Source organism: Cyprinodon tularosa, unplaced genomic scaffold, assembly GCF_016077235.1.
Source record: "Cyprinodon tularosa strain WSP-4 unplaced genomic scaffold, ASM1607723v1 ctg526, whole genome shotgun sequence".
NCBI lineage: Eukaryota > Metazoa > Chordata > Actinopteri > Cyprinodontiformes > Cyprinodontidae > Cyprinodon > Cyprinodon tularosa.
This window is the reverse complement of record NW_024039259.1, coordinates 21,402-44,248: the sequence shown is the minus strand read 5'-3', so window position 1 is coordinate 44,248 and position 22,847 is coordinate 21,402. Positions and strand designations below refer to the sequence as shown.

General features: G+C 38.6%; 1 protein-coding gene across 2 annotated transcripts; it reads left to right on the top strand.

The window, feature by feature from the left end:
- Window positions 1-3,419: 3,419 nt before the first annotated feature.
- Window positions 3,420-5,596, top strand: LOC119795895. Of its 2 annotated transcripts, none has more exons than XM_038304131.1 (7): window positions 3,420-3,635; window positions 3,892-4,218; window positions 4,291-4,560; window positions 4,649-4,729; window positions 4,812-4,898; window positions 4,988-5,016; window positions 5,479-5,596. In XM_038304131.1, the coding sequence occupies exons 1-7, from the start codon at window positions 3,509-3,511 to the stop codon at window positions 5,572-5,574; spliced, it is 1,017 nt and encodes a 338-aa protein (XP_038160059.1). In that variant the 5' UTR covers window positions 3,420-3,508; the 3' UTR covers window positions 5,575-5,596. The 2 variants fall into 2 exon arrangements, with proteins under 2 accessions (XP_038160059.1, XP_038160058.1); XM_038304130.1 differs by having other exon boundaries at window positions 4,812-4,919.
- The last annotated feature ends 17,251 nt before the right edge of the window (window positions 5,597-22,847 follow it).

The following is a 22,847-nucleotide window of genomic DNA, read 5'->3' as shown; positions in this document are numbered from 1 at the left end:
ACAGCTTCGTGGGTCCACAGTTGGCGGCCCCCTCCAGGGACCCGGATCCACGCTCGCCGTCCTCCGAGATTCCTGCCTGCTGCAGGGTCGCAATCCTCCGAGGTTCCTGCCTGCTGAAGGGTCCCGGTCCTCCGGGGTTCCTTCCTGCTGCAGGGTCGCGTTCCTCCGGGGTTCCTTCCTGCTGCAGGGTCGCGGTCCTCCGGGGTTCCTTCGTGCTGCAGGGAAGCCGTCCTCCAGAGGCCCGCCTTCTTTGTCGTCGTCCTCCAGAGGCCCGCCTTCTTTGTCGTCGTCCACCAGAGGCCCGCCTTCTTTGTCGTCGTCCACCAGAGGCCCGCCTTCTTTGTCGTCGTCCACCAGAGGCCCGCCTTCTTTGTCGTCGTCCTCCAGAGGCCCGCCTTCTTCGTCGTCGTCCTCCAGAGGCCCGCCTTCTTCGTCGTCGTCCTCCAGAGGCCCGCCTTCTTCATCGTCGTCCTCCAGAGGCCCGCCTTCTTTGTCGTCATCCTCAGAGGTCCTCCTCCTGCCTCACGGCTGTCCTCCAAAGGCTCTCTTTCGCCATCTCTGGCCTCAAAGCAAGCCTTTCAAAGACTTTTGCCTGCCCTTTGGTGGGTTGTTTTGTTTCTTGCCCTCCTTCCTGGTTCCCCCTCTGCCCACCATGGGTGGGTTGGGTTGTTTGTTTTGTTTTTTTGGACTTTTTAGGGCAGCTGGAGTCTTAAGTGGGGGGTCCTCTCATAGTCTCGGTTCTGTTAGCTTTTCTTTTGAGTATTCAGTTGTACTTTCATCAATATTTTCTAGTTTTATTGGTTTAATTCCTAATTATTTTGTCTCCCATATATACTCTCCCTGTGCAGTTCCTCAGGGCTGGTTCCTTGTCTTTCCATCTCCTCTGCCTCCTCGCCTCTGCATTTGGGTGCTTAAAACCTCAACCAAACCCTGACAATTTCAATCAGTTTCTTTATTGTCAACAACAACAATTTACATTATATTCAAGATTTCAGTTTCAGTAAAAACCGTTCATCACATTCATTGGGGTGGAGGGGGGCTGACGGGGTGGGGGATGGGACAATTTACTGAGGCCATGCGTGTCACAGAATGCTGCCGTTGGCGTGTTCTTATATCAAAGCCCTAAATCATTGTCAGTCTGTCTGTTCAGCCAGTGTGAGCTCTCCAACATCTCATTATGTTTATTCATCTACGAGTTATGAGGCGTTCAGGTGTTAAACCTGAAAGAGGAAACATAAAGGAGTTTAACTTTAGGATTTCACCTTGGAAGATGAAGCAGGTGAGAATCTGATGAGCTGTTTATTATAACTTCTCTCTTTTGATAAACAGATTCCTTTAAAATATAAATATATTTCATCATAGAAACATAGCAATCTTCAAAAGGCTTGATCAGAAACTTTTGTTGAAAGAAATTCTAACTTGAACATGTTTTGGGGACTTTTTCTGTAAATAAAGGGTTGTTCAAAGTCAAAAGTCTATTTCTAATTGTTTAGTTTAGATCTGGTCTATGTATGAGTAGTGCTGGCAGTAAGGAAGGAGGTATAGGAAAATTAACCTTTGCTTCCTATCATAGGTCCTGTAGCTTCAGAAGCTTGCAAAGTCCCTCACTGGCTCTAAGGTTGTTATGGCATGACATATTGGCACAGATTGTCTCAGAGAAACTAACACAAATGCAATATTTTTTCATGTGTACATATGCAAATGTTTACATGTTTATGTATTTGATGTTTTAAATGAAAGCATTCCATTTAAAATAACATTTGTCCAGCTAAACTATGTTTTTGCAGTTCTTTTTAGCAAGAATACTGCAATCTGACAAGCATCACCCATGTGCATGATGCTGGAAGGCTAGACTGTCTAGATTCCACAGAGCAGTCTGGAATTTCCTACCTACAATTTTGTGCCAACTGACAAGGTGGTGAAAAAGAAACAGGGACCTGGAGCTAAGAACTACAATTTGATGAATTTTGAATGCACTCATGATCTCAAGATGGATAAATTTATATTATTACAGCTACAAATATTTTATTTCTCTCTTACCTGACTTCTCTTATAGCCTCTAAACGGCCTAGAAATCCAGTGTAATAGATGACAACAAAACAATGCTCACTGTTTGTCCTGATATCAGTTTAAAAAGGTGTAATAGTATTCAGGTTCTCAGAAGAAAAAAAAATCAGGTACCGAAACTTTTTTGATTTTTTTTTTTGTCTTCATGCCTTTAAAACAAAACCATGGGAACCTTGGGTGCTGAAATGAGTTAAAGTTGTTGGCACTAAAATAATAGCAAAAAATGAATGTGGAAATTGTTGTAATCTATCCACACTGAAAAATATTTCAGTAAAAAAAACTATGTTGGAAGCATTTTGCCAACCAGTTAGCAACTTAGTGCTAGTAGGTTGCCAATGGGAAATTACATTGGGACCAAGTAGCACTAAATTGGTGACTTGGAAACGACATTGTCAAGGAACGCTATGGACAGTGGAAACATGCGAGAGGAGGAGAGTTTTCTGTCGGAGGTCATGGATGAGTCTCCTCCATCATACATTTTTTATTTAAAGGAGGAAAGCTGGGACGAAGATGTTGTGGAAGAGGACGCCATGGCGGCAGAAGCTTGGTTTGGTGTAGAAGGCTTCCAGCCGTACATGTTTGAGCCCTTGCCTCGCAACGCTGCCAGTTCTGTTAGCTCTACGCCTGCCGAAGACACAACTCAAAGGTAAAGTAAATTATTTCTTATTTCAAGCGTTGCTGCGACATGAATCAAGATGCTATGACCGAAAGATTTGATTGACAAATGACCATTGATATATGATCGGCCGAATTTAGGTGTACAAGCTGATGTATAACTGGCCTGCAGACAGATTTTAAGACAGGATTTATTTTTTAAATAGAAATGTTCTAAATTAACTACAATATAGTCTGATAAAGAGTGCATTTATATCAATTTTTAAGCCAGAATGATTTGACATTCAAATATAACTTTTCTATAACTTTAAACATGCATTGATTTTTCTTTTTTTTTCTAAAACTCTTTTCTGTAATTTTGCTGTAAAAAAAATTATAATTAACATATGTAAGCATATTTTAACTGAAATCTAAAATGCTAATTCTCTTGCTTTTTAAACTCCTATAGATTGCAGCTGCAGCTGACCGTTAATTAAAAACTGTCATTTTGCAGAAAAAATTAGAACCTTAACAGAGATGGAAGGAAAAAAAGGAAAGTATACATAAATAAACTGCTCTTTGTCTAACATGGCTCAAAAAACCTGTTGGTTTTGGTAGTGGATCAAATATGCTGATCTGCAGAACTGTTGAAGCTGATGACTCATCAGGAATAAGGATCAACGTGACAAAATTAACTCCACCCAAACACACCTGAATCAGAAGAGATCGATAAACAAGAAGCAAAGAAAAAAGGAATAAAAAAATAAAAATAAAGAAAACCTTCTAATCAAGAGTAATTCTCTGCAAAAAGAGGAATGAAGGAGCCTGAGATGAACTGAGCTCATTGATGGAAACAGACCTGAGCATGGAGACACTGACGCAAAGCAACCAGACAATGAGTCATAGAGGAGCAACTAATGAACCAAAACGGATTCTAATTATTGCACTTCTCATGTTGTCACTGCAGGTTAAAGGTAAGTTTGTTTTTTTGTTTCATGCAACTTTGAGCATTATAACAAAAATGTTTCTTTGCATTTAACCCATACTGGGGGAAGCAGGGGGCTGCTACTGTGCACAGCCCACCATCTTTGACTGCTGGTTTGGACGACTTTTGAGTAAATTTGGCTCCAACTGAGGATCAAAGCCATTAAATCTAAGTATAAGCACAAGGTCTGTAGACGGACATTTTCACATTCTTACTTAAAGCTTTTTTCTGGTTCCTTATTACAGCAACATTGAGCAGAAATCACGTTCCCTCCCTCATTGCCAGAGTCGGGGATGACATCACTTTCTCTTGTGAAAATGTGATTAGTAATCACAATAAATGTGACACGACCACCTGGATCCACGGTAATACTGACCTGTCAGCAGCCGTAGAGCTGGTAGAGCTCGGAGAGAGAACTGACATCCGGTCAGACAGACTGAGTGTTTCTGAAAATTGTTCTCTGGTTCTGAAGAAAATCTCAGCAGAGGATGTGGGTCGGTACACCTGCAGACAGTTTATAGCAGGAGAACAGTCGGGTCCAGATGCTGAGGTTCAGCTCTCTGTCGTTAGCGGTGAGTACAGTGTTAACACGGATTAACTGGATCCTGTTTGCTCCAATTATATTCCTTCTCATCCTTCTACAGTGACTGAGCATTTGGATCGGGAAAAGATGACGCTGACCTGCTCTGTTCTCACACAAGAACGCTGTAAACACAGAGTGAAGTGGTTGTTTAACGGCACCGATGTGAAGCCAGAAACCAAAATAGCAGAGGAAACATCAACTTCCTGCTCTGCTGCTGTGACCTTTAACCCCACTCATTATGTTAAAACAACATGGTCTCATTTATTTAAGTGTGAAATAAAAACAGGTGCTGACAAACTGCAGCTTTTTAGCCTCAGCCCTCATCCTCCAGGTGAGACACCTCAGGTGATGGACTTTAAACCCTCCCAGCTGTGTCCTCACTGATTTTAAATTTTTATTTTTATTTTGTTAAATTTCAGGCAACAATCCAACTCCACCAACGACACAATCTACTCCAGCAGTAGCTGAACTGGAGAAAACGGAGAACAAAGTTCCAGCAGGTAAAACCTTGACAGGGATACTGCAACAAAATAGCTTCTTATGATTTTATCTCAATTTCTAACTGTTCTGATTTGTTTCCAGACTGGTGGAGGCTCCTGGTTGTGTCTGCTGGTGTAGTTGCAGTGGTAGCCGTTGTTTTGGTCATCGTTATACGGACAGGAACCAAAGGTGAAATCAAACACAATAAATGTATGAGTTCAAATAATTTTTTGTTCTTTTTTCAATAAGGGTTATAATTGGATTTCCCTATTTTCCAGGGAGTAAGATGCAGATGAATCAAAGCAATGTAAGTTTGGTTTTTTGCTACACTTTAAAGAAGGCACTTTTTAGGAGAAAGGAATCATTAATTTCTAGAATGCAGGAGGAAAACTCCAAAAACATGACAAGGACTCCTAATAAGGAGCCCCGAAAATATAATCTCCTTCTATGAACTGAAGCTGTCAATAAAAACCAATAAAATACTGAAGAGGTTTGGTAAAATGTGATAACATTACCTTATTAAAATACTAGCAAACATGTTGATCTAAAAATAGCAGTTTCAAGCCATTTGATTAACTAATTTTTTCTATTTTTTCTGCAAAGAAAGCCATGCGTGACAAACAAACAAAAAAAAAGGAATCAGTTTATTAGGAAAATAATCATAGAAGTACACAAGCTATTAAATCAGAAGTTGGTGGGAATAAATCTGCACATGTCACTATAGACGGCATTATTATATTCTAATTGAACTTTGCTCTCTTTTTTATAGGTACACAATGATGAAGATGGAGATGCAGAAAATCATGTAAACATCAGGATGTCTGAGGTTTACCTTACAGCTCCCTGCTTGTGTCAGAGTCACTGATCAAAGCGAATTTACTCAAATTTCTTTTACCTTGAAACAAAATCATTCCTGTTATCAAGGGTGAGTAAAAAAACATAATCTATTTCTCTTTTCTGATTGGATTTTATGTGAGATTCATTGTCAGATGCTTTTATTGTTGTCTGCTTTACATGTAGATGTTTCATCCTGTATGTCAAAAGGTTTGGGGTATAAAACAGAATGTTGATAGAGACTTACAGGCCTAGAAAACCCTTCTGATTTTAGCATCTCTCAGAAATACATTTCACCTTAAATTGATTTCATTTTATTGGATTTGATGCCACTTGTTTATATGAATATTGCTCATGTTCTCATGTAGAAAACGCTTTAGTATCTATTTGGTCCTGCAGGTTAAAGTATAATTTAGTCTTTTTCCACACATTCTATTCTTCTTCTCACATTTTCTTTTATATTTTTGTCTGTTCATTTCAAGACATTTTTTTTGCCCTTTTTTGTTTTAATACCGTATGAAATTAAAGTACAGTCATGTTAAATTTAACTGAACTTTTTCCACTGTAATGTTTATTAGCTGTAAAAAAAAAAGTTTTTACCTTAATATGCTTTACACAAGATATCCTTTTATCTGTATTCCTTTTTAAGTTCACTTTATTACAAAATTCACCTGATTTTGAGTTTTCCATTTGTTTTGCTTGTATTTGCTATTATAGATCAATAGAGGGCACTAGCACTGTGATTTCCATCCATCTTCGTACACTTATTCCGTTAGGGTCATTGTGGGGCGATGCCTATCTCTTCAGTCTATGGGCAAAAGGCAGGGTACACCCTAGACAGTTCAGCAGGGTGTTGCAGGGCAACATAGAGACATAAAACCATGCACACACTCACACCTAAGGGCATTTTGTGGTGCCAATTAACCTATCAGCCATGTTTTTGACTGTGGGAGGAAGTTGAAGAACCCATGCATGCACTGGGAGAACATGCAGACTCCGTGCAGAAAGACCCCAGGCCGGGAATCCAACCCAGAACTTTCTTGCTGCAAGGCAACGGTTCTACCCACTTTCCTCCCACATTATTACACAAACTGTTGGTGTCCTGTTTTATTTACCCTTTTCTTACAAAACAAATCTTTTGTAAAAAAAATGCAAAAATTAAAAACTGTGTAAAGTATCAAACGTTAAGTAGTTTTGCCACTGAAAAACCATAAAGGCATACAAAAATCAGCTTTTATGTTCATTTAGGGCTGTTCTGGCGATGTTTAAACAGGAAAAAAAGAGGAAACGATGACTAGGTGGTTCTGCATAAAAACACCTGCTGTGAATAAAAATGTAAACCCAAAAAGAAGAAGTTAAAACTTGAAGAAATAACAGGAAGCAAAAGCATTGTAGATACAAGCTCCAGTTCAGAAGGTTGAGCAGACAAAGACGACGATGAAACCAAGAAGAGCAGAGAACGAATCAAGACACAGGATAATATTTGTGTTTTTCACGTTGCTGCTGCAATTTGCAGGTAAGGATCAATTCAACTTATTTTTTATCATCAAGGTATTTTGCTTTTGTGAATTAAACAGTGAGCTTATATTGCTATTTGTCAGTCTGCTCACTGAGAAAAGCTTTCCCTCTATCATTTTCCAAACTTATCACCTGAACATCAACATTTCTGATTTTCTGATTTTCTGTTATTCTGCGTAGCTCTAAGTGGAGATTCAACTCTTTACTTCACTGTCAGACAAGGAGATGACGTGACTTTGTCCTGTGGAAATGTAGCTGATGATCACAACTGTGACACCATCAGCTGGCTCTACAAAGACTCAATAAAATCAGAAGAAACACCACTGATTGAACAAGGAAAAATCAGCGAAGATCGCTTGGATAGACTGAGTGTTGCTGCAAACTGTGCTCTCTTTCTAAAGAAAGTCAGAGCTGAGGATGTTGGTCGATATGCATGCAGACAGTGTAGAACAGAAAAAAAGACTTGTCGTAATTCCTTGGTGCATCTTTCAGTGGTCACAGGTGGGTAATTACAACATCTTTTGCTTTTAACAACAACACACTGGAGATACAAAAGCAGAAGTAACTATATTCACTCTTTTTCCCTATTTTAAATACTCAGTGACTGAGCATCAGGACCAGGACTGGATGATATTAAACTGCTCTGTGCTGACACATCAACGGTGTAAACACAAAGTGAGGTGGTTGTTTGAGGGTAAAGGTTTGGAGAGAGATCACCAAATTATAACTGAATCATGCAGCTCCTGCATTGCTGTCATAAAATTCCAGAGGAATCATTGCATTTACCCATCAGATTTGAACTTGTTTACCTGTGAAGTAAAGAGGGAAAATGATAAAGGGCAGTTTTTCATCCTCAGCTCCGATACACAAGGTGAGAAACACTAAAACTTGCAAAATGTCTTGTTAACATTCTCTGGATTCAATTATTTTTAACATTTAAATTACTTTGCCCCCTTTGTTCCATAGAGAGCAGAACAGGTCTGAAATGTCCAACATTATCAACAACTGTATCACTGAGAAAGGACAACATGAAACCAGGAAGCAGCACGTTGAAACCTGTTGGAAAGAAGGGTGCAGCAGAAACAGGTTATGAAACACTTTTTTTATTCTAAACCTCCAACCACATTTCTGCCAAAACTGTTGGTTTTGTTTTCTAAATCAGTAGAAGAAATGCTACACATATCTTCATCATATCAACTGGATTTTCTGTTTTCAGGTCCGCTGTGGTTATACATCACTGTGTCCCTAGTTATTCTGGTCATTATCATTACTGTGCCTGTGGTCATCATAATGAAGACATCTAAAAGTGAGAGAAAAAAACAACTTTTAAAGTATTTTTTCTTTATTGGACAGTATTTTCAAATCATTTCTACTGTTTTTTTTTTTTTAGAAGGGAAAATTCATCAAACTAAAAGCGATGTAAGTTTTATTTTTTGTCATTCTTCCATTCATTTGAATCACAATTATGTTAAACAGTCTTTATCCAACAGCAAAGATAATTAAGGTGGCCTTTAGGAAAAGGCAAAAAAAAATCCTTTCAGTTATGAAACTGTAGGTGTGTTATTTGGAGCTGCTGTCTAAGTGCATTTACTGACTAGAAGGGATTCAGGTCCAAACACCTCTGCAAATGTCCTTAATTAAAAACTTCATAACCAAATTTCTTTAATGGGTGACAGCGGAATCCCAAACCTACATAAAAATAGGACTCCTGGACTTTAATCTTGCTTTCCCTAAAATGGGATCCATGAAAGGAAACCAGAGCATTCAAAATAACTCTCCTAATTCTGAAGCGTGATCAATAATCCCAGAATAACCCATTAAAACCCTGCAAATATCAGATTTTACCCAACATCAACAAGGATGTACTGTATCTAAATGTTTAACCATAAATGTGGGGGAAAATATTTCAGAAGTTGCATGATCTTGTTTTTAAAAAAATAAGTTTTGCATTCAATGGCAAAAACCAGAACAATTCCATACATCCCTAAAAACTAAACTAAAATGCTGTTCATGTCGATGAACGTGATTAAACTTTAAACCAAATCTATACCTAAGGTTCTTAACCTGACTCCGCCACATGGATTTGCTCCACATATCCATCTGGAAACCTTCCGTTGAAGTAATTTTGGGAAGGGGCGAAAATACTGGTTAGCTGATTGGCCTATGTTGGTGATAGACGGGCCAAATAAACCAATCAAATGAGCGACGAGGAAAACACAACCACAAGCCAGGCTACTCTTGCCGAAACCAGTCGGGAGAAGAGCAAAAACATCTTTTCCTCTGAGAAAAGCCTCCAGAGCAGTGTTTTGCTCTTCTTTCAGTGAAGAAATACTCTGTAATTCCGTTAAAACTTGCTCTATTGCCCCGTTAATGCTAGTTTCATCGGCTGAAGCCGCCATGTTCTCCTCGTTGCGTCACACCTCAACCTGCCTCAAAGTCAACGCTGATTGGACGTTCGTTTGGTGAACGGCTCCAAATTTTCTTCAACGGAGTCTCCAGACTGATTAGCGAGTGAAATCTTGAAAACTTGCGAGATCAGGATGGTCTAATGAGGCTATAAGGTTCTTCCTTTGAAAAGTATTAATTATGTAACAATGGAGAAGGCAGCCACATAGTCACCAAAGATTTGAGAAATTCTGTTGCTGCCTTCTGGGGTCCGAAATCCAAATGGGGGCGACAGGTGGTTTGTTTCTTTAACACACTTTCAGTTGCGTTGTTTGACAAATTGTGTTTTTGATTTTCAGCAAAAATAAAAATCTCTTACTAATTAGATTAAAACAATAATTACCTTAATATGATGTTACCAGGTCAAAGTGGTACAAAAAAAGAAATTTTCGAAAACCTCCCATCACCGCACCGAACGTTTGAAAAACAAAAGCAATCTCCACCATACCCTCATTAATTCAAGAGGATAAAATAATGAAATGGTTTAAAGTACTCTAAACTATGGAAGCCCGTTTCCGCCACTCTTTAAAAAAAAAAACATTCTCATTATATTGAGTTAGCATCTCATTATATTGAGTTAGCATGTCATTATTAGCATCTCATTATATTGAGATACTATCTCATTATATTGAGATACTACAGTATACAATATATTTAGTTACTATCTCATTATAATGAAATACTACCTCATTATTATTTGATAATTTTTTTTTTTTTTTTTTTTTTTTTTTTTTTTTTTACAGAGTGGCGTAAAGGGGCTTCCATACTTAAAACACCTGTAGATATAAAAATGAGAGATTTGGGTTCCGAACTAAATGAATTATATGATTTTATTCTAGAGACAAAATGTATTTGATAGAACTAAAAATGTAATGTCATTGGTCACAAATGACTTGGTATACATGGAAATCCCTCAGCAGGTTAAAGACAGAAATGTTCTTTCCCTCTGACGGTTTTGAAATAAGACTCAATAACTACATCCAAATATAGCTATGAAAACATATGAACTTAAAACAAAGAGTGAACATTAAGCTGCTTTGAGACGGTAACGGAGATTATTTGTAGACTAGAATGTTTGCAACGATCTTCTGGTTACTGAGCAGATGTGTTACTTTCCAGGTTGATCCTGAAGAAGGTGTCTCCTATGCCTCTGTCAGCTACACCAAAAAACCAAACATCACCAACCGGGTACCGGTCTTATTCCTTATTACACATCTTTATATCCAGAGATGTTTCAAATGTGTTCTAGTGTCCAAGTACCAAACATGATTTCTATTTGTTGCAGATTAAAAGTGATGATGAAGGAGATGCAGTCACATACAGCACTCTGAAACCTTCTTCCACTGATCCCAGCAGCATTTAGGTTTTATTTAAAAGATAAACAACTAAACAGACTAAGATGAACAGATTATAAGACAATATCTTTGATGTTAATTTTGCTAGTATGTGAAAAAGCTTTTGATTTTGGTTGTGAGTTGGAGTGGTACAGAGAACCTGAGGATGATATACGATTTTTACAAATAAAACAGAAGACTGGTACAGAAAAAGAGCTTAAAGACGAAGGCGTAAAATGAATGAATTAGTCCTTCCAAGCCCGTGTTTGCTGCAGCATCCCCTAGTGGCGATAGGGATATTTTTAGAAAATGTATTAAAAATACTTTGCATAATTTATGAATTTGTGTCCGCATGGTTCCACCGAGCACTTTCATAACTGTATATGCAGTTTTACGTAACCATAGTGTTTTATAGAGTTTTATTTTGATCTTGTGTCCTTTGTGTAATGGATGTGGAGAACTGTTCAATAATGTTTAAATAGTATAATAATTATTGTTTGCGTAAAAGGATTTTGGAGCCAAGAGTCCCGTGTGACATAAAAACAGTGACTCTGGTTCTTTCTTGGACAACATGTTGTTCTAGTGTTATTGTGAAGTTTAATTAATAGTGCATATATTCACCTGAGAACTGAAGTGTATATGAAAATAAAGTAGTGAATCTCTATCTATTTTTCTATTTATAAGTTCGAAGTTTCGAAGATGCCTCTGAAACAATACAGCACATAACAGCAGGGTGTAAAATGCAGGCAGGAAGTGCATACATGGAACGCCACAACCAGGTAGCTGTCATAGTGTACAGGAACATCTGCCATGAGTATGGGCTGGAAGTCCCAAGGTCAAAATGGAAGACACCTCCTAAGGTAGTTGAGAATGACCGAGCTAAGGTCCTATGGGATTTTAAGATCCAGACTGACAAACAGGTGATGACTATCCAACCAGACATTGTGTTGATCGACAAACAGCAGAAGAAGGCAGTAGTGATAGATGTGGCAATCCCAAGCGACAGCAACATCAAGAAGAAAGAACACAAGAAGCTTGAGAAATACTAAGGACTGAAGGAGGAGCTAGAAAAGATGTGGAAAGTAAGAGCAGCAGTGGTGCCAGTGGTAATTGGAGCACTGGGGGCTGTGACCCCCAAACTGGGAGAGTGGCTACAGCAGATTCCAGGTAAAACATCAGAGGTCTCTGTCCAGAAGAGCGCAGTCCTAGGAACAGCTAAGATACTGCGCAGAACCCTCAAACTCCCAGGCCTCTGGTAGAGGACCCGAGCTTGAGGATGACACATACCACCCCACGAGGGGGGAGAAAACAGTTTTTTTATATATATATATATATATATATATATATATATATATATATATATATATATATATATATATATATATATATATATATATATATATATATATTTTAACTTCAGTTTGTTCTGTTGCATTCTTCCCATTGAACACAAGGAGCCATTATGCATTTTGGTTTTCTGCTGCAGGATGTTTTTTATAAAGTGTATTCTTCTGATTTCAAATCATTTTATAACATGCAGGCTTAGTATCAAATATTGCAGACTTATAATAATTAGGCAGTTTAACTAAAAAAATCTACAAAATATATACTTTATATGTGCAATATGTACAAAGCTGATTAAACTGGATACATGTGATCCATTTAAATTAGCAGTGTTGTGTTGAATCCACGTTAATTTGAATTGTTTAGAATTAGAAAATTGCAAAGGACGACCCAACCTTCCTGCTTTAGAGCACCAGCTGAAGCAGGAAGGATCACAGTTTAAATGAGGAAGTTAAAGTCTCAATAACTACAGGAAGTAGAAAGATTGTTGTTTAAAAGCTCAAGTTGACAGAGTCACTCAGGAAGCAGAGAGAGACGATGAAGCAGAGAGGAACCATTTAGGAATCTAGGCTGAGAGAAATGTTTTTATTTTTCATCCTGATGCTGCAGTTCACAGGTGAGGTTCTGAACCACTATTCTTTATCTGGTTCTCTTCATTTCAGCATTAACAAAACTTCTTAATTGATCAGTAATGTCAAATGTGTAGATTAGATCTTTAAGTTCCTGTTGATAATGTCATTGTAAGAATTCAAACATTGAATCAATTATTAACCTTCTATAAAATACTGACAGGAATATTTTTGCTTTAGTGTCATTAGGAGCTGTAGTCACATATGCAGATCTCTTCATCATTGTCAGAGCTGGAGAGGATGTCACCTTGTCTCCTGAAAATGTGGCTCACAATAATTGTCACACCAACACCTGGTCCTACAGCAACTCTGATAGAAAAACTGTAGAGTTGGTTAATCATGGACAGATTAAAAATACCAGATCAGACAGACTGAGTCTTTCTGCAAACTGTTCTCTGGTTTTAAAGAAAGTCAGAGCTGAGGATGTTGGTGTGTACAACTGCAGACAGCAATTCCCAGGAACAATTTCAGTTTCTGATGCCACCGTCCATCTTTATCTTGTTCAGTGTAAGTATTATACAATGTTTTCATCTTCAACTTTAAGAAATATCAACCTGCTTACAGCAGAATCTAAATGATTTCAACAACTGAAGGAACCATAATTTCTCTGCTTTTCTCCTCTAAATCAATTTCAGTTACAGAACGACATACCCTGAGCATGGTGTTATTAAGCTGTTCTTTATTGACAAATGAAGTGTGTAAACACAGAGTGAAGTGGTTGTTTGATGGTAACTATGTGACTAACACAAGCCAAGAGTCATCCTCTTCCTGCTCTGCTGTGATCCCCCTCCAGAGGTCTCATTACATTTACACATCAAGGTTTAACTTTCTCAGCTGTGAAGTGAACACAGAAGATGGTAAAGTTAATACTTTTACCTTCAACTCTCATCCAACAGGTGAGAAAATCAAGGAGAGCAATGAGTTTGAAATCGCTTCTGTCCTACAAACTAATAATTATCTTAAATCTGGAAAAACAGAGATATATATATATGGATTAAATTATTTGTAATAAGTTGAGTTTTGTTATTTTTTCAAAGGTCAAGATGAACCAATAACTGAATCTGCCTTTGCTCATTGTGAAAACCCAGTCACACCAGGTAAAACGCTGTCTAATCATGCATTCTGTGATGTTCCACCAGTTTCTAGTTTCTCTCCTTTGTATCTGCACAGAACATGCATCAGACTGGTGGAGGTTCCTCGCTGGCTCTCTTGGTTTAGTTGCTCTGATAGCAGCCGTCATCATCATAGTTTGGACCAAAACTGAAGGTGAGTCTTCAAGGTTCCTTGTAAAACTTAAAAAAATATAAAGGATCCATTTCATCCCTATTGGGCATCAGAAACAGTGCTATGTTCACTGAGAGGTCATCCTTTGGATGCAACCAAATGCAAGTAAAACTCAACTTTTTATTCTGAAAAAAAAAAGCAGTTTGGAGGTGATTATTACAATTTATAAACATTATTTTTTAACATTACTATAAATATAGTACAATATGAGACAATCTCCTTTTATGGGGATAAATTATCAAATTGAATTTAATTATTTTCATAAACTTTGATGTTATTATGAATATTTTCCTATAATAATTAGCTCAGGCGTTTTACCTGCATTGATTAATTTAACAATTGCACTGTCACATTAAATGCTGGATGAATATTGACTTGACTAGAATTATTGAATACTGACTACAAAGTCAATTCTGCACGACTTGGGCTTCTCCTGCCTTGGTGTTGACCATCTTAGAGAGGTACGCTCTGAAAATGCCTCTTCCAACTGTTGTGTTCAGTCACATGCAGTACAGATGGCTAGGTTAGCCATGGTGGAGTAAACCAGTCAGTCCAAACTATCTGACACCCCGGGTGATGTCCAGGGGGGGAATATGAGGGTATGAGGGTCAGGATGACTGTCACCCAAGAACCTTCACAAGTGCTAGTGCTTGACCAGGAACTCGGCACCTTGGTTGCATAATTGTGACTGTGGAACCCTTGAAGAATCCAGGGAGCTTTTTCCAGGTATTTTGTTGTCCCAAAGAAGATGTGGGGCTTGGTTTGAATTTGGATCTCAGGAGCTTAAATGTGTCTCAAATATCAAGCCCTCAGGTCCACATTTTACAAGCCTCTGGGGGGGCCTACATCTGAGGCCCATATGATGTGCTTGGAGATTTCCATAGCGTGATGATAAAGAATCATGTTAATAACCGGTACATCAAGTTTGACTTTGTTGTTATGATTTTTGCAACCTTTGAATGACCAAGGATGATCATTCAGGGCTTGAATCACTGCATTTGACACTCAGCCATTTTCATAGAACCATCTGATTTCTTCTATAGGATAAAATAACTTTACTTTTCTTTCTTAGGGAGAAAAACTCATCTGGATCAAAACCCTGTGAGTTTTTTTTTTTATTAAATATGACGAGTTTGTTTTCAGTCTGTTCTTTGAAGAGAAAACAAAATTTAACCTAATTAGCTTTTTCTGCCAGAGAAGGAAGGGCAATGTAAGAAAAAAATAGTTTTCAAAAACATAAGTCTTGCCTTAGAGTAATTACCTATGAAAACATGTCAAAAGATCGTCATGTCAATCCAGTGGGAGGGATCAAAGCCACCTTTTGTCCCCCCTAATTTTTTGTTAGACCTAAAGTATATTAATCTCAGTTTTCCACACCACTACTTAGAATTGAAGAAGCCTCTTGGATGAGAGGTGAAACGTCTTCTCGAAAACTTCACGTCCAGTTGTCAAGACCTAATATTTTTAAAGGAATAGTACACCCAAAACATGATTAGCCTTCATTTTCTACTCACCCCCATGCTGAACAACACTCTGGAGTACTTTTTTGATATCTCAAATGCATCTGGAGATCTGGGAGGCTTCTTGCTGTCTGCTGACATTCAAATAATGGAGGTCTATGGTGCCCGAGACAGAAAGGTCCATAAAAGTCCACAAAAGACGTGTCAATATTCCTCCATACTGCTCGTCCAATGTATTCCAAGTGTCCTGAGTGGGTAGCATCCAGAATTTACTCGAAACTAAGTCATTTAGAATGTTTTTAGAGCATAAACAGTAGTGTATAGGATTTCCTAAAAGCGCGTTCACGAGTCTACGGAAACCGCGGCAGACCAAACCAGATGAAAGTGCACATTCAGCTCGGCAAAGAACTCATGCTCTTCCTCAACACTGAAGTCCTCAGACATTTTTCTTTCATTGTTTCTTTCTTTGCACAGGTAAACAGCACATTTCTTCTTCTACGCTTGCATTATCGGCAGAGCAGACGCTGAATGCGCACTTTCATCTGGTTTGGTCTGCCGGCTTCCGTAGCGTCGTGAACGTGCTTTCAGGAAATCCTATAAACTACTGTTTATGCTCTAAAAACATTCTAAATGACTTCGTTTCGAGTAAATTCTGGATGCTACCCACTCAGGACACTTGGAATACATTGGACGAGCAGTATGGAGGAATATTGACACGTTTTTTGTGGACTTTTATGGACCTTTCTGTCTCGGGCACCATAGACCTCCATTATTTGAATGTCAGCAGACAGCAAGAAGCCTCCCAGATCTCCAGATGCATTTGAGATATCAAAAAAGTACTCCAGAGTGTTGTTCAGCATGGGGGTGAGGAGAAAATGAAGGCTAATCATGTTTTGGGTGTACTATTCCTTTAAGCTCCCCTTATGATCAGATTTACTAAAGGCTGTGTTGGTCTTTTATTGCAACAGCATTTTTAATGTGCTAACAAACAAAACACATGTAAAAGAAAAATACTGGAAGAATGGTTTCAAACAAGCACTAGCTCTGTAAAATACAAGTGCTCCAAGACACTGGGGGAGTGATCCCCTTCTCATTTGGGACCCTTATTAATGGTATATACAAGATGTTAACATAAATTAAGGGCAGTATCTTTAAAGATCCCAATCAAGGAGTACTAAATTAGTTGGAGGGAGGGTTAAACAAACTGCACATGGACTATTTGGGTCGAGGTGGATGACGTTTTTAAAAGATTGCTTGCACAAATAAGACAAGCCACTTTGGTTCCATCCTGTTTAAATGAGTCGATAGTATGTGCTACTGGCAGTTTGAGAGCGACCCTAAAAAGAAAGACGAGGTTCTAAGCCATTTAGTTTAAGCTTATAATAACAATCTTTTAGAAAATAATAACATAATAATACTCAATATTACTTATAGTGATCTATACCAAACTATTATCAAAGTCCTAGTAACAAAAGTAAAGAGATGGAAATAAGAAAACCTAAAGGTAAATATGAGAGATAAAATACAAAACACGTGAGAGTGGTCTTTGCTAACTCATTGATTGCCACTCTCCAACCCCTTGTAACAGAGAATGAGCCACAATCTGATTTACAGTGGAATAATAATGCAGGTACTTAATTAGTCATTTTTAGGAAACAAATATTGACATTTCTAACTATCCCAAAAACATATAGGTTTCCTATATTATATCCTTTTGTGTAAAGGTAACAGATCATGCAAACTGCGGAGCCATTACAGGGATTTGGGGTAATTTGTGCAGTAGTTTGTGCTCTAACGCTTTACAGGTTTGCACTTTAGGTGAAGTGCAAACCTGTAAAGGATGACTTTTATTCAAAGGATAAGATCACAGATAAAACAGTAAATTTATGGTGTAGTTAATGTTTCTGATGTTATTGTTTCTGTTTTCATTAGATGTGTAATGATGGAGCAGATGATGCTGTGAACTATGAAAACATCAGAGCTTCTCCAGTTTGACCCTCCTGCCTCCATCAGACTGAGCAGATCTAGAAGCTCCACAACAGGAGGTTTTATCTGCTTTTTCTTTCATTTGAGCCTGATTGAATCATTTGCTGTTTATTGACTGAGAAGGCTTGGCACCAAGAAAAGAACAAATCATTCAGTTAAAAATTATTCCCTAATTTTTTTCTTATTTTGACAAATTTAGTTTCTTGTCATGACTGAAGGAACGAGATCGCAGATACAAGCGGCCGAAATGGGTTTCCTCCGTAGGGTGGCTGGGCTCTCCCTTAGAGATAGGGTGAGAAGCTCGGTCATCCGGGAGGGACTCGGAGTAGAGCTGCTGCTGCTCCTCCACGTCGAGAGGAGCCAGTTGAGGTGGCCTCCCTGGTGAGGTGTTCCGGGCACGTCCCACCGGGGGAGGCCCCGGGGAAGACCCAGGACACGCTGGAGAGACTACGTTTCTCAGCTGGCCTGGGAACGCCTTGGGGTTCCTCCTGAAGAGCTGGAGGAAGTGGCTGGGGAGAGGGAAGTCTGGGCCTCCCTTCTTAAGCTGATGCCCCCGCGACACCCCGGATAAGCGGAGGAAGATGGATGGATGGATAGTTTCTTGTTTTGTTGTTCATGTAGGGTTGCCTGAACAGACCAACATTTCTCTGCTCCATATCTATAATGTCCTTACGGATTTTTTCGTGTACATAGAGCATCAAGAGCTGTAACTGATATATGTAAGTTGGGCTAAACATATTAAATTAACCACTTCTGACTGGATTTCAACACCTAAAGCATTCCACTAGAAATTTGCCCAGTCTTTGTCCTAAACTGTTTCTGGAAAACTTTTAACCAAGCTGTTAGCATTTGTGTATCATATTATAAACTGTTTAAAAACAGATACTTTGTTGTTTGAATCTTTGATCAGTCCTCTTTTTGCTAAACTCAGAGAAACTTCCAAAATTAAGGCGTGTGAATTTACAGTATGATAAATATGTTGTTGAGCTTATTTTGAAATTTGTTTGACACCAAGTTTAAAAAACAATCTATTTTCCCCTGTTTGTTGTGCTGCTTTTTTCTGATCCTTTTTCTGTTTGCACATTGTTGTTGTTTTTCTGCTCTTAGACTTAAGAAGAAAAGGGAAGCAAACTGTTGCTCAAATTCATTTAAATCAGATGTCTTCATACATTTCACCCCTACTTCTTTTTATAACTTGAAACTTTATCACAGTTGAGTATGTTGAAATCAACACGTTCTTAAGTATTTAAAAAGTATTCTGTCACATCGAGATCTTACCTAATACATTGTTCTAATGCTGGCATTTACTGCAATTTTTGTTTTGGTTGCCTAAATTATCATTTTAGCTTTCTAAATAATCTTTTTACATGGTACACTAAAAACTCATATGTTAATAAATAAATGCAGAAATGCTGCAATAATTTCTGCTTGTTTGGTGGCAGTCATAGAACGCAAACACTCATTGGTTAGCTATTTGTCAATTTTGTGCTGAGGCCAAAGGAAATCCTCTGAAGCAAGGCGGAGTTCTTAAAACTGCAAACGTGAATTGTCTATGCCATGCTACAATGTTGGATTTAGAAAAAGATGTTGAAATTTCTGAAAGGTCGGACACAGGCGAGAGCGTATCGGGAGGCGGAGACCAACAAGACCTCCCTCATCCTTGGCCCTATCTCAAAGAATTTTTGAAAATACTCGAAGAATTTTGCTTTACAATTCATATAGTGGCATCTGGCTGTTTTTTTTTTTTAAACAATCATTTATACTTTTATACTTTAAGTCGTTTTTGGAGCACATACTTCATCACTTTTACTTGAGTAAAGAGGTCAAGTTGATACTCCAGCTTTTACCAGATTTTTTTTTAAACTGCAGTATCTATACTTCTACATCTTCTATACTTCTACAAGTAACAAATGTGTGTACTTTGACACCACTGTCCATAATACATTGGTAACCTTTGAATAAAATATACATTATAATTTCTATACTGTTGTCTTTGTGTTGTCGAGCATCAGGAACTATATTTATTTCAGCTTCAGTCAAGATGCAAATCAATTAGCTTAATAGCATCTCTACTACCAGTGGTGTTAGCATAGAGTTGCTAAATGTTCCCTTTGACAACAAAGTATATCCAACATACTGCCAAATGTATTTAACAGCCAAATTATTGGAATCACGTTTTTCGATCACTTCCCTGGCCACATGTCCATAAAACCAAGAATCTTGAGATGCTGACTGTTTTCCAACATCTTTGAAAGAGTGGGTCACACTCAGAATATGGAATTGTTTAGGAAAGACAGCAACTCATAGCCTAGTAAACTAGCTCCACCCGCCAGTGGCCAAATTTCAGTTTTGCTTGTGAGTGGTCTAACCTCGATCAGTTACCCAGGCCCTAGAACTGGCTGGCCAATCACAACGCAGAGATCTGTTTTAAATTTCTGGATGCAAAGTGGGCGGGGTTTTGAGGCTATGATGACAATGCTGCACGAAGCTGGAGAAAGCACAACAACGAAGATGGCAACGACTATTGTTCTCGATTGACTCAGCTTTGGAATCAGTTCTGGAAAGATTAGCTTTGGGTTTTCGTTGAAACGTGAGCTGGAAGAGGCTCTACGGTCATTCATTTCTAAGGACGTATTCGCCGTTTTACCGACAGGCTGTTTGTTTGCACTCCCCCACGAGCTTTCTGTCACGCTTACTACGTCACAGTCAGTTGTGCTCATTGGTCAGAGCGTTGGCCAATAGGCGCAGACATGGTTTGAAAGACAACGGGTTGTTCTCATCAACAATCTTCTGATGTCTCATTCATTGGAGCCAGACTAAATTACACATTTAATCTCACATTTAGTCTGGTTTATCAGGCTAAGCAACTCAGCCACAAAGCGGTAGGCCACATAAGCTGACAGAGCAGGTTCAGCGGCTAGTGAAGCTCATAGTGCAAAGAGGTTGCAAACTTCAGCAGTGTCAATCACTACACACCTCTAAACTTCATGAGGCCTTCAGATGAACTCAAGAACAGGGAGTTTCGTGGAAGGGGTTTCTATAGTCCAGTTGCTGCGTCCAAGCCATACATTACCAAGTGCAATACAAAGCATCCGGTGCAGTGGTGTAAAACACTATGCCACTGGATTCCAGAGCAGACTTTGGGTGGCAGATCCTACAGAGAGAGGTTACAAAAGCCCTCATAAAGACTATATAAGCAATGGACGTAATGTAACCAGATACGACAGAGCTGAGACCTCTCCCCAAAGCCAGGCCTGGGGCTGGGTTCTTCCATCCTCCATAGGGCCCATCACCTTCAAGAAGAACTATGATAGACCTGCGCTAAAAGTATTGGGCAGCAGTCAGAGGTTGAGGCTTAGGTGACCTGATGCACAGAAACTAGCTAGAATGTTCTAGTTATTATAATCATACTGTAGCTTTAAAGGAATCCTGAGTTGAGCCTTCCAATATGCCACTTGTAAGACACCTTTGCAAATTACAAATACAAACCCAGCTCTGTAAATTACAAGCAAAATATTCATTTATAGATTGTGTCTTACAGCATTAGAGGAGGAAAGTTTTGATTCCATTTGGATGTCGACTCATTGATTCAAATTATCATTTGACATGTATCCATTGTGGCACATTTTCTCAAACATATGTTTGAATAACAGAAAGGTGTGGCTTTAATAAAGAAGGCTCAGGATGACTGGTAAACACCCAACTTGTTGATCAATAGTCTAAAAAAAGCTGGTTACATAGAACGGTAATGAGATTTTAAACTTGCACAAAAATGCATGGTTTCATTAGTGCTTGTCAGTGGCACTGGTTAGTCTAAACAAGCTAATGAGCCATCTGTTATCATGTGCCAGTAGAACAGGGGGATCTCTGAACTAGGGGTGAAAATAATAATCGTTTTGTATCGATGCATCGATCAAACAGCTGACGATCCGATGCATCGATAAGGCCGCAAGAGTATTGATTCATGTTTTTTTTTTCCTCCGCTATATTTTTATCCATTTGCACCTGGACGTAATTCTCCCTCCTGTGCTGCGGTGGCGCTAAACCTATTTTGCCCTCCTACCTCGCTTCCTGGTTATAGTCTTACAGCAGTGTGTTGCAGTGAGCTTGATGCAGACATTTTTGATTTATACTCAATATTGAAGCGTGTTCTGCGCCACACACCGTGGGTCTAGATACGGCCGAGGCGGAGAGAAAGTCGGGGTGAGTTTAGTCCGACGACGGAGCGACATGAAAGCCAAAAAGAGCGGAGATCCAGGTGGAAAAATGGTCCCAGCATTCTCGTGCACCTCGCTCTTCTAGCGGGTCAAACTTCACACGTTTTTTTCCGCAATTTCGGTCATAAAACAAAACAAGCCGGCCTCCTGTCTGTGGCACTGTTTGCGGTCAGCTACACTTTGGGAGAGGAGCAGCAGAGCGTCTGTGGAGTGGGTGGCGGGGACGTCTGGAGCCGAGGTATTGCATTGCACTCATTATGCAGTATTTTTTGATGCAAGGCCTTTCACAATCTAAAATGCAGGGGTATTAATATTTTTCAATGAATGAGGTCTTAATATGAATAGGTGGAGTACAACTTTTCTACTTCTGTTATTTGCTGTTGTTTTTCAAAGAAAACGATATTACAGCTTTCATTGATTTATTTCAAATTTGAAACATTGTCTAGCCTGTAAGGTAAAAAAAATAAATAAATAATAAAGCAATTAATCGTATTAATTGTATCGTGGTGTATTCTTGAGTATCGAAAATAATCGAATCGTTGGGTCAGGAAATCGATATTGAATCGAATCGCCATGATGGATGTGATTTACACCCCTACTCTGAACACAGATGTCTCACTGTGTTATATGATGAAAAATGTTTAGTTTCATTAGTTGTAAATCATAAACATTTAGGAAAGGAAAAATGATCAATGCTTATTTAGTTTGAAATAACTGAATAGAGCTACATTTCATTTTGAAGCTAAAATCCCAAAGACTTTCAAAATAAAAGCTTGTGGGATCCACTAGTATTTTGTTTTTGGTTTTTTTTACATTAGCTCTAAACAAAGTAACATGTTTTTTTTTTTCCTCTAAAAATGTAAGTGGAGAGACCTTTAAAGCAAAATGTATATTCCCGGCATCGTGGCTGGTTCTGCTAAATTGGTCTTACAAGTGAAAAATACAGTGGGGCAAAAAAGTATTTAGTCAGCCACCAATAGTGCAAGTTCCACCATATTTTGCAAATAAATTCTTTAAAAATCAGACAATGTGATTTTCTGGATTTTTTTTTCTCATTTTGTCTCTCATAGTTGAGGTATATCTATGA

Bases quoted from the DNA above. Each gene is read 5' to 3' on its own strand.
- LOC119795895 (XM_038304130.1), top strand. From the start codon at position 3,509: ATGGAAACAGACCTGAGCATGGAGACACTGACGCAAAGCAACCAGACA. The intron at 4,561-4,648 runs GTGAGACACCTC...GTTAAATTTCAG, and splicing joins CCTCAGCCCTCATCCTCCAG to GCAACAATCCAACTCCACCA. The intron at 5,017-5,478 runs GTAAGTTTGGTT...TCTTTTTTATAG, and splicing joins TGCAGATGAATCAAAGCAAT to GTACACAATGATGAAGATGG.